This window comes from Natrix helvetica (genome assembly GCF_964273705.1).
Source record: "Natrix helvetica genome assembly, chromosome: 2".
Lineage (NCBI taxonomy): Eukaryota > Metazoa > Chordata > Lepidosauria > Squamata > Natricidae > Natrix > Natrix helvetica.
Window position 1 is genome coordinate 137,067,126 of NC_138552.1, and position 12,061 is coordinate 137,079,186.

General features: G+C 36.8%; 1 protein-coding gene across 3 annotated transcripts in view; it reads left to right on the top strand.

The window, feature by feature from the left end:
* Positions 1 to 12,061, top strand: part of RANBP17 (RAN binding protein 17) — a 195,032-nt gene that overhangs the window by 15,788 nt on the left and 167,183 nt on the right. For all 3 annotated transcript variants that reach the window (XM_081944687.1, XM_081944686.1, XM_081944685.1), the window contains exons 7-12: positions 247 to 412; positions 2,488 to 2,561; positions 4,678 to 4,797; positions 8,963 to 9,109; positions 9,369 to 9,541; positions 9,917 to 10,110. In XM_081944687.1, coding sequence (XP_081800813.1) covers positions 247 to 412; positions 2,488 to 2,561; positions 4,678 to 4,797; positions 8,963 to 9,109; positions 9,369 to 9,541; positions 9,917 to 10,110 — 874 coding nt within the window. The remainder of the gene's footprint in view (positions 1 to 246; positions 413 to 2,487; positions 2,562 to 4,677; positions 4,798 to 8,962; positions 9,110 to 9,368; positions 9,542 to 9,916; positions 10,111 to 12,061) is intronic.

The following is a 12,061-nucleotide window of genomic DNA, read 5'->3' on the forward strand; positions in this document are numbered from 1 at the left end:
TTATGGGTGCGGCACACCTGCACACGACCTCCCTCTGCTCCCCCCACTTATGGCACGCGAGCCAAAAAAGGTTCACCATCGCTGACCTAGCTCTTTTATCCAAATCCTTGTGTTTGCCTGCATAATTGAGATTTGTGAGTGATACATATTAGAATTCTTGACATATTGTATTGGGATTCTTAAGATAATGTAATTACATTATTCAGAAATATGTTACTGAACCACATTTTTAAAATTTGGATTTAGATATTGGCAAAACCATTAAATCTTCAAGATCAACAGCAACAAAATTTAGCAATACATCTTCTGAAGCTTGTCCTCAATTGTCTCAACTATGACTTCATTGGTAGTTCAGCAGATGAATCTGCAGATGATTTGTGTACGGTACAAATTCCAACAAACTGGAGATCAAGTAAGAGAATAATCACTGCTAATAATCTATTTACTTTTTTCTAATGTAGTGCCTTCCAGATATGTTTGGATTCTGAAGTAGCCCGCCAGTAGAATTCTTTAGAATAAACGAAGGGCTATCATTATCGGTTGGAGCCCAATAACCTTATGACAGATTTGCAAGACACTTTGAGGACGAAATTGTTTTTGTCCTGACTTGAATATAGATTTTGATGCAGTTTACATACTAGTATGCAGTGCACAGCTTATGTAATTATGTGAGATCTTATTCAGTTTGTTTAGGTTCAAGGAGAGAAACAGCAGCTTATAACCATCTGACCTATCATATGTTGTCTTGACACTGGTCCATGTTGATTCAGTCTTACTTGATTAGATGGATTTCAGGAACACCTCCTTTCATGATGAGTGGTGTGAAGGGAAAAAATCAACATCATGTTGGGTTCAGAGGATTTTGCCATCTCATACTCAATCATAAATTCTTCTCCTTTTAGGGAACAAGTTGTTTGAAAATATGGTGTCCTTGCTCAATCCATTTGACATTGGAACATTCCAAGCCCACAATGTCAAATGGACCGATTCATATTCTGACAAAATAATATAGATCACAGAGGTTTAGTTAATTATTTTGTATGTATTGCATATGTACCTCTTTAAATATGGCTCATATTCATACAATTATATCAAAGGAGTCTCCTTTCTGACACTGTGATTTGGATTTTGTTGAAATGTGGACAGAATCTAAAGGGAGACATGGGAATTCTTTGAAAAATGACTGAAAATTCAGATGCGTTGGTGGCATTTTTCTGCCTAATTTGAACTGTGCTTGATTAAGTACCATGCTAGATACATGGTATTTAATTTATCTAACAGTTTCTTATAAATTACGTTTTAGAAAAATATTTTATTCTGGGTATGCTTGAATTCCATATAAAATAACGATAATTTAAACAGACAAATCTGGCAAATTATTTCATGATAAAATGTCTTTTTTTAATAAAATCCAAATAAATATGCATACAAAACCTTAATGTTGGAAAATGGACAGTTGTGTTGCACTGTCATATAATGGAATTGTGTTAGAAATCATGAAACAGAAATGAAACCTCTGTTGAACATGAAAAGGGGCTTATGTCTGAGAAGTTTTTGAATATTCATTCCTACTGAGATATAAGAGCAACAGCTAATAGAGTAGAACAGTGAATGTGAATCTTTTCGACAGTCGACACTTCACGACTTTTCGGCGTACGCGGGACACCTAGTGCCAAAATGGGAACACTTCGCGCATGTGCTCGTCTGGGACCAGGAAGAGGAGCTGCCCAGGAGGCATGCGCACACTGGAAAATGAACTTCTGGTTTCTGGCGCACATGTTTTCTGGTTACTGCCGCGCATGCACGCACTGATCAGATGCCCAGCACACATGCTCACGCCGCAAAACGGAAGACGGGTTTCTGGCATTGCCGTACCCACAAAGGCCAGCTGATCGTCGCATGCACATGCACACCAGAAACCCAGAAGAGGAATGGGTGACGCTGTGCATGCCAGGCTCCGTGTGCCACTTCGGGCATGTGTGCCATAGGTTCGCCATCACGGGAGTAAAATTTAAGAAAGGATTATGAATTGTCTTGGCATTTAAAAAAATTAAGGGACTAACTTCTGTAGAATTTAAGGCTTAATGGGAGAGATGAAGGGCTTCACAAACCTTTTCTTGGTAGCAACCATATGTGAGTGGCAGAACTTCAGATGTGTTGTGTTTCGCAGCAAGGCCTTTTATTTGCAGTCCACTTGGAGTAAAACTAGTGCTGCTCCTTCATTGTGCAATAATAGGCAGAAACCAAACACCACAATTGCATGAATAAGGGGCAATTAAGGGCGGGGAATGGAGAAAGGATGAAAATATCAATTTATAAATACATGAAGCTTAGCTTCTCCCCTAGTCCACCTATTACAAAAAAGAGAGCCATTCGAAACTATTTGACACATGCATTTATTATTTTACATGTATAATTGTGTTTTTGAGAGAGGCATAAACTAGAAAAGATAAACCACCTATTTATTTTCACCTTTGTTCTTCTCAGTTTTCCTGGAACCAGAGACTTTGGATCTTTTTTTTGACCTGTATCATTCCCTCCCTTCAATGCTGTCTCAGTTAGTAAGTATAAGTATAAAGCATCTTTAGTCTTTTTTTTAAAGTAGGAAGCTTTTTAAAAGTTGTATGTGTTTGATAAATTCGTCCAACTAAAAAGTCTTGTTACTGTTTGTATCCTGAAATTTTATTATCTTTAGCTTTGCAATGGAATCCTTAGTTCAACCTGGGAAGTATACTATTGCAGATAAGATCAGTAGGACATTTAATATTGGGCAGTCTTATTGTCTGACTTGAGGAGATGGCGGCTGCGGTGGCACCTGTGCTTCATAAATAGTAACTCATCAATACATTTAGAAAAATATGTACTGTATGGTCACTGTTACTATTGCAGTTATACATAGGTAGTTCTTAACTTACAACCACAATTGAGCACAAATTTTCTGTTGTTAAGTGAGACATTAAGTGAGTTTCACAAGAATACACACATGTAGAATGTATAGCATCAAATCAAAGGAGTAAAAAGACTTTTCAGCCCCAATTCTCATTTTACAATAGGATTTTAAAATAAGGTTGCATTCTGGTCCATTTTCTACTTAATCTTTATGTCAAACGCCCTAATTCAATCCCTAACAAAAAGTGCAATTTATCTCTGATTCTAGCAAATAAACAATGTCTGTTTTGCTTTCTCCTTTTCCTGACACAGAATGATGAGTTTATGAGCCATAGAGGCTTATTGTAAAGAAGAAAAAAATAAAAAATTAAAAAACAAAGAAGTTGTATTAAATAAAACAATGTGTTACTGTCCTCCATAAGTGGAAAATCAACAGAAATCTGAGCAAAGTTAAGAGATACCCAAATACTTAGGAATCGTGTTTTAATCTTCTAATAACTGGAAAAAATAAGAAAAAAACATTTCTTTCATGCGCAAAAAAACTTCCAATGTAATTATTTTTGTTAATCATCTTGAAAATAATTACATTCCCACTGTAATTGTACTTCTTAGGTCTTAGGTGCTGAGCTAATATTTAATGGTATACAAATTAAAGTAAAAGTAATTCAGAATGAGTCCTTAAGAGGAATGCTGCATTTTAAATGTACTGCAGGAGAGAATACATTTCTTTCTATTAGCTTATTCAGTCCTTAGAAATCTCAAAAATGGTAGCAAAATTCTATTCAGTCATGATCCTTTTAAGGAAACTCAGAGTATCATTAAGTTCTAATAGATTGTTCAGAAAGCAATTAATTATATTTTTCTCTTTTAATATTTCAGTTTGTCACATGATTATTGGTTGACATTTTGGTAGAATTTTGGCTTATGACTAAATAAAGTCTGGTACTTGATTTGTTATAAATTTCCTTCCTTCTTTTTCATAGTTTGAAACATTGGGGTCATGTAGCTCAGATTTTATTATATAAATTGTCTTTATGATAGTGCATAATTAGTTTATACTTGTCTTATTTTTGACCAATAGATTGGTTGGGTGTCTAATGTGAAATAAATCTGAAATATTTATAACAGGAGTGGATTGTTTCTCAAGACCATCCACTCATTTTAATTATTAAATTTTCAGAGACTGTATTCTGTATGTACTTTCAGGGAACATTAGCCCAAGTAGTTATACACATTCTAGAATGGTTGATGGCTTAGTTATTCTTCCTTCCTTCTATTACGTACTGTGCCAACTTCCGTGCTCTGTTTTGGCCTTGTATTAACATATTATCAGATGTTGCATTGCAGTTCAGATGTTGCATTGTAACCAATTGGCATGCACATAGCTATTACAATCAAAATTATAATTATAAAGTATTATAATTATAAATATAAATTATAAATATAAAAGATTATAATTACCATTATAATCTTATGTACCACCGGATTTATACAAAAATGTAGATATCTATCTTTCAATTGCAGGCACTTTGGAGATATTACACACGTTACTGTATTTTAATTCACCTTATTAGAATTTTTTTTCACAATGGTAAATACAAATTGATGGAAATTTTTATATTTTAAATATGTATATAGTATGACTGTAGCTGCAGGTTCAACTTCTAAAGTGTTTTTAAGTAAATACAAATGAAGCAAAATAGCAGCAAAGTTTTTGCTTGGTTCAAAAACCAATATTTATCTCCCACTTACAGTAATACATTTCTTAAATCATTATTTCCCTTTTAGGCACTTTCCTGTTTAGTTCAGTTTGCTTCTACAAGACGATCCCTATTTAGCAATCCAGAACGTGCCAAGTATCTTGGTAATCTAATCAAAGGAGTAAAAAGAATACTTGAAAATCCTCAGGTAATTTCCCCCCCAATTTTCTTATAAATTCCAATTATATTTGTTCATTTTTCTCTTAGGATATCTCTATTGTAAAAATTGATATTTAGTGAAATAGTTAAATTAGCCAATGGAAGAATTTGAAATGATAGTGTGGGAAATATGCCAGTTTTCAACTGTGTCTTATATCATCTGATCTGCCTCATATTTTTCAGCTAGTGCTATCTGTGTCTGAAGGGGAATTCATATCTATCTGGATGTTGTTCAACCCTGGTTTAACAGTTCAGAAAATTGTCTGATTTTGGTTAGATTAATTCGGAATGAATCCACTAAAGCAAGAATTTTTATATTTCAAACATCCTGGCTACCAATTTTAACAACTCTGGGCTGCTTATATTATAAAAGTAGTACAAAAATAAAATCTAAAAGACAGTATCATCTGAGAGAGAACTACGAACAGCTCTCTCCGTGGAGATAAAAGCAAACAAAAGGTTCTTCCTCATCACTCTAATCCATGACCTAAAAAAACCAACCCTCTTTTAATGCTTTTTTAAAAAGACATGTTGACCATGCAAATCTATTGATGGGGAATGATCTTCCAGAAGTCAAGTGCTATAATAGAGAAAGTTTGCTTCCTGAGTCTTGCTAGATGACATTGCTTAATTGATGAGACAAGGAGTATGCCAAATGCAGGAGGCCCCTGAAATAACAAGGCCTTATGCTAGTGATGGCGAACCTTTTTTGGCTCGCGTGCCATAAGTGGGGGGAGCGCAGGGGGGTTGTGCACATGTGTGCCACACATGCACATGCTTCCCCCCTATGCGCGCATGCATGCACGACCAGCACTCCCCCCCTGCTTTTGGCACGCTTTTGCCCTCCCCAGGCTCCAGAGGCTTTCTAGGAGCCTGGGGAGAGTGAAAACAGCCCCCCCGCCCCCCGGAGGCCCTCCGGAGGCTTTAGGAGCTTCCCTGAAGGCTCTGGAGTGCGAAAAATCGGCCCTATGGGCAAACCAGAAATTCGGGAATGGACTTCCGGTTTGCTCGTAGGGCCGTTTTGAGCCTTCAGGAGGCTTCCCTGAAGGCTCTGAAGTGTAAAAAACGGCCTTACGGCTAAACCGGAAGTCTGTTTGCTCTTAGGGCTGTTTTTTGCCCTCTAGAGTCTTTGGGGAAGACTCCTGAAGGCTTTGGAGGGCAAAAAACGACCCTACGAGCAAACCGGAAGTCTGTTCCCGAACTTCCGGTTTGCCGGTAGGACTGGTTTTTTGTACCAGCCTCCGGAGGGTGAAAAATGGCCTCAAAAGAAGGCCAAAGTCAGCTGGCCAGCGCTGACAGGGCAACGCCTCGCATGCCTTGACAAATGGCTACACGTGCCACCTGTGACATACGTGCCTTAGTTTCGCCATCACGGCCTTATGCCATGTAGGACTTTAAAAGTAACAACCAGCACCTTAAATTACATCCAGAGTAAATTACATCTGAGATTGCTCCTTTCCATCCTGATCTTCCCAGCTTCCATGCACTGGGATATTACTTCAGCAGTATCACTCAACTAGTCTGAAGACATGAAGTATAGCTGAGTATCATCAGCATAACCAATGTCCGCATATAGTTGTTAAAAGAGGAAGGGTGAGACCATTAAGCTGAGGGCAACAGGCAAACCAGGAGCATTTTCCTCCTATCAACACTGACTGCATGAGCTCTCCCTTTCCATTATAGATTGGAACCAGCCACGGAGAAAAGAAAACTATTGTAACACTTCACTTCCTACAGTTGATCTGGATATTACGACTGATGGTGTGAAAAGTTGTTGAGTGATGAAGAAGAACCAGGACGGGTGTACCTCTCCCATCCTGGTTCTGCCACAGGTCCCCCACAAGTGTGATCAATATTATCTCTGCGCCAGATAGACCTCATCTGAAAAAGTCTAGCCCAGCCATCTTTCAGCAGCCTCCCCCCCCCCCCCCCCAAAAGGAAGGTTGGAGACTGGACTGGTTGGGTCCAGGAAGGCTCATTGAGGATCTATATGTGTTCCACCTCTCTCAAAGAGGCCATCATCATTGCACAGCATAAAGAATAATGTCCTCTTTTTTAGGAGTTACAGGCTCAAACTCTTCTCAAGTAATTGAGCGAAGCTATACCTCCAGTGTCCCAATCCAAATCTTAGCAATTTTATCTGCTAAATGCCTATAGGTAGTCCTTGACTTAGCAACCTGATTTCAAACACACAGATACACATGTGGTCACGTGATACACATTTTGGGCCCTTAGCAACCAGCTCACCTTATGGCTGTTTGTTGCTGGTTCTGGTTGGTTAAATCCAGATTTAATAAGCGGAGGCATTTGTTAAAATGTAATTTTTAGGGTTAGGGTTTATCTTTCAACAAGCAAAACATGCACATTTTATTCCAAACTATTGAAGAAAAATGACATTCCATAAAGGGTAGACATGGGGGGTTTTGTGCAAGAAACCTGTATGATTTTTATGTTTTAATTCATCCATATTTTTAGTGAGCAATATCTGTGGAAAATTATGTATGATGTAGGTATAATTTTTGGCAGAAATCTCCTGTTTCAGGGGAATAATTGTAAGGATTGTAACTGTAAGAGGGCAGGTAAACAGTATTCCTCCATTAAAAATGGTATTCTAGTAGAAAGGCAACTGAATGGAATGGTGACAAGTCCATGGCAGAATTAAATGGCCAGCAGGAATTGGACATATCTTTGCCCCTGACCTTCATCATCATCACCCTTGTGACCAAAGTACTATAGGCTGTTTATATAATAAGATTTGTACTGTAAGAAGAGAGAGAACACTTTATCAGTGGAGCAGTGATTATCAACTCCATGCTGTGTCTACAGTGGTATGGGAATGAGACAGGAGACATCACGAGGAGATGATCCTTAAAAACAGATAGCAAGGCATCTTTGCTCATAATTAAAAAGAGAGAGTGGTCCCTGCTTTGAAGAAATGTCTGTTATATTGCTTGTTAGGTTTGTGGAAAACTGAGGAATGGGGGAACTAGAGGAAGCAGCCTATGAATTTACAAGTTCTTTGCATGCACAGGGCTTTCTTAGCTTATGCCTGTTGTATAAATGTCTGAAAAAAAGAGGTATTACTACGTTCATAGTAGTAAGCTTTAAACTGAGCAGTATGATATGGTTTGTTAGAGTGAAGGAACAGGAAATGCATTTAACACACTTCTGTTGTGGTTTGTAGCTTTTATTACATGCAAACTGACTTCCATGTTCCCTGATCTATCTTGGGAATGAGAAATAGCCCATGGATTTTGAATTGCTTTAGATCAGGGCTGTAACTCCTGGCACGTGGGCTGGATGCCAACTGGCCATACCCACGTACATTTTATCAAAGGGGGGGGGGGAAAGTCCTGATATGTCATGTGATAACGCCATGACAACGTGAGTTTGAGACCCCTGCTTTAGATCATAACAACTTAACTTTCTTTTGCCCAAGTAAGTTTACACTGTAATCCTAGCTCCTGTAGCCTAGTTCCTAAGAGCAAATAATAAGAAGCCAAGTTTAAATCTTGTCCTTATTCTATCCTATGGGATATTTTATTTTATTGTTATTTATTAAATATATACAACCATCATTTCATAAAAAGTGACTGAGCAATTGTATTAAAATAGCAATACACTGAGGACTTATTGAATAGTTTGTGGGAAGTGGGGGTGTATAATAAAGCATTTGTAACATAAAAAGGCGTTTATCACTCTTATTTGACTTACAAGACTTCTAAATACACAGATATTAGCTATTTCATATATTTAGAAAGATGCCTGGCTGCTGCATTAATTGCCCTATTCCTGATCACCTCACATGTATTTTACTCCTCCTCTGTGCCTCTGCAGTGATAGTAAATTGTGTTGCATTCTTAACATATTGCTGATTTTCCTCCAGTGCACTGCAGAAGCCTATTATGATGTTCTATGAGGAATCACAGCTTCTACTCCCACCAACAAATTTCAGTCATGCAGATAATTCTTAGGTGTCTGACTTTACAAAATAGTTTATTTCACAATTATTTATTTGTATATTTCTGGCATATGCAATGGCATTAATAATTAATTTTTGATTTGGGGATGGACTGTATCTTCTTTTTGTGTAGACCTATTATTTCTCTCAAGAACCATCATAATGAATGCCTATTTTATTTTTAATAATTTAGGGCTTATCGGATCCTGGTAACTATCATGAATTCTGTCGATTTTTGGCTCGATTGAAAACCAATTATCAACTTGGAGAATTAGTAGTTGTGAAAGATTATCCAGAAGTTATTAGACTGATAGCAAGTTTCACTATTACTAGTTTACAGGTAAAGTAATAATGTTTTTGTAATTGATTTGATTATTTTAAAGGGGGGAGGGCGTATAGAGCTTTGTGATTGATTATTTTACCTTTTATCTGCCAAGAATATTCTAAGATTGTCAATTTAGGGCTCCATCTGTTTTTTACAATACATAATAACGGGTTTTCTTACCAAGATGTGAAGAAAAAATTGCAAATAACATTTGTGATTGCTTGCATTGGATTGAAACTTACTCTAATGAAAAACTCATTTCTTTTCTTTATAGCACTGGGAATTTGCACCAAACAGCGTTCATTACTTGTTAACCCTTTGGCAAAGAATGGTTGCCTCAGTTCCTTTTGTGAAATCATCAGAACCCCATCTCTTAGATACCTATGCACCTGAAATCACAAAGGCATACATTACTTCTAGACTGGAATCTGTTTCCATGGTTATAAGGTAATCGAGAGTACAGTTCACCATAACTATAGCTAGCTCTCTTGCACAAAGATACTCTTTCTTTCCTGATACCGTATCTATTTTTAATTTGGGTAACTGCCTTAATTTTGTTCCTGAAATAAAAAAGGTGCTTCTGAAATCAGTTTGCTCCAATGTAAATTTTCTTAGGTTTCATTATTTTAAAAAACACACACACAACCTATCAGATTCATCATTGTTGAATTAATCAACCAGCTTTCAACCTTTAAAAAGCACCTTCTTTTGACAAGATTTATGCTGATTTCAGCTATTGGTTTATGGATACCGACTGTAATGTCATTTTAAACTGTCCAGTGATTTTTACATTATCCATTATAATTTTTATATGGATTTTAGGGAAGGTTTGGATGATCCCTTGGATGATACAGCCACAGTATTTCAGCAATTAGAACAGCTATGTACAGTTAGTAGATGTGAATATGAGAAGACTTGTGCGCTTCTTGTACAGTTGTTTGACCAAAATGCACAAAACTATCAGAAGTTGTTGCAGTCATCCAGTAGAAATTCTCTGGCAATCTCAATTCAAGAAGGTTAGTATATATTATTTTTCTGATTTTAATTTTGCATATATCTGCCATATATGTTTGGCTCACTTATTTATTTTTAATCAGTTTTTTTAGTGCAAGAAGAAATAATATTCCCCAAAACATCCAATATTGTATAGAGGTATACAAACAGTTGAACTTCTTCTATCTTCTTTCTCATCCCTGCCTGAGGGGATCTTCCAAACTTCTAGGACAAAATTGTGGGTCAGGAGGCTATAGGAGAAAGAAGGAATTGATTCCTACCCATTTCACTGAAACGTTAACAACTATGAAGTGTCTTTTTAAAAACTTCTTGCAATTTTTCACGTAAAAATTACCACATCCCAACTATGGTGCCCCTCAGCCCTTCCATCGCTTAGACATTAACACTCAATAAGTGTTGAAGATGAAATAAGAAATTTTTAAACTTCAGTTTTCTTTCAGGTCATTTCCCTGGGTCCGACCTCATCGCTGTTAAAGAAAAGCCATGTGTTTTTTTTAAAAAAGTATTTACTATAAAATAATAAGTAAAATAAGCAAATTATTTACTTATAACTAGAACCATAGAAAAAAGGCAAATTTTTAACACTTTTAATGCACTTTTAAATGAAATTGTTACTTGGGAGAAATATAATTGCGAAAATTTATTGAAAGCTAAAGTTGAAGGTGGCAGTGAAAGAGTTAAGGACATAATAGCTAGAAGAAAAAAAACCTCTGTAGTATTCTGGTTCCTGTGGTGCCCTAAGCAATGATTGTTTTGCTTAATAGTGAAACCAGAGCTGATATACATGTTTTTCCATCCTTACTGGCTTCCACCATGACAGATAGGGCTTAGTATGTTGTCTTTTGTTTTTAAAATTCTTGTTCGGTATATCTTTAACTGAACTCAACTTTCTTGGCCTTTCTTTTCCTATTGATCCTTTCATACATTCGTAGAAATATTGAAAGATAGGTTGGAGGTCATCTGGTCCAAACCTTTGTTCACTGCAATATCTTTGACAGATTACCATTTACCCTTTGTCTGCCAACCTCTACTGAAGGCACTCAGTACATGATATGGCAACCTGTTCCATGGACTGACAATTGCTACAATCAGCACCTGTTGTGATTCATCTTCATTATCTTCTCAATGTAACCAAATTGCCTTAATATACATCTTTCGTGGTGGTGAACACTTGTGTTCAGTCTGTGTTTAGATCACCTCAGGTTCATTGATGACCCTGTCTTCAATTTATCATATATGAGTATCCTATCCTCTTTTTATCATACAAAAGTACTCCAATTTAGCCTGCTTTTATTACTGACATAATCCAATTCTTTCATATAACAATACAAACAGAATAAAACTAAAACACAGCCATTTTTCTTCTTTTTATTTTTTGCAATAGCTCACATACTATATATTATCATTCTATCAGCATTTATATGGCCTAACATTTGTTGATTAGTTTTCCCATCTTTAGTAAATATTTTAACTTGGATATTGTAAGCTACCTTCAGTAGCCCCACAGTGAGATAAGCAGCATATTTAACAAACAAACAAATAAATAACTTGCAGTCACTCCATTTTCCTTGTCATACACAACTACCTTACCTGTGATACATTTATTTTCTGATCCATGTCCTCATTGTATCACACGGTTTTCACTGCAAATCATTTGGGCTTTACAACATTAAAAATCATAACATAAAAACCCATAACCCTCTCCAACACTACCCCATTCGCCAGCACTAACACAATCAAATTAACTTGATTGGTTCCATTTCCATTCTGGGTCTCCAGACCTGCTGACAAAACCACATTTTTAGGTTCATACCTCAGGGGAATGATGTTCCATAGGAAGCAGCCACCACTGAGAACACCCTTTTTCATGGTTCCACCATCCCTAATTGATCGGACATACTGTATAATGTACCCTCCTTCCCGTCCTGGTAGGCCTGGTGAATGTAGAGAGGC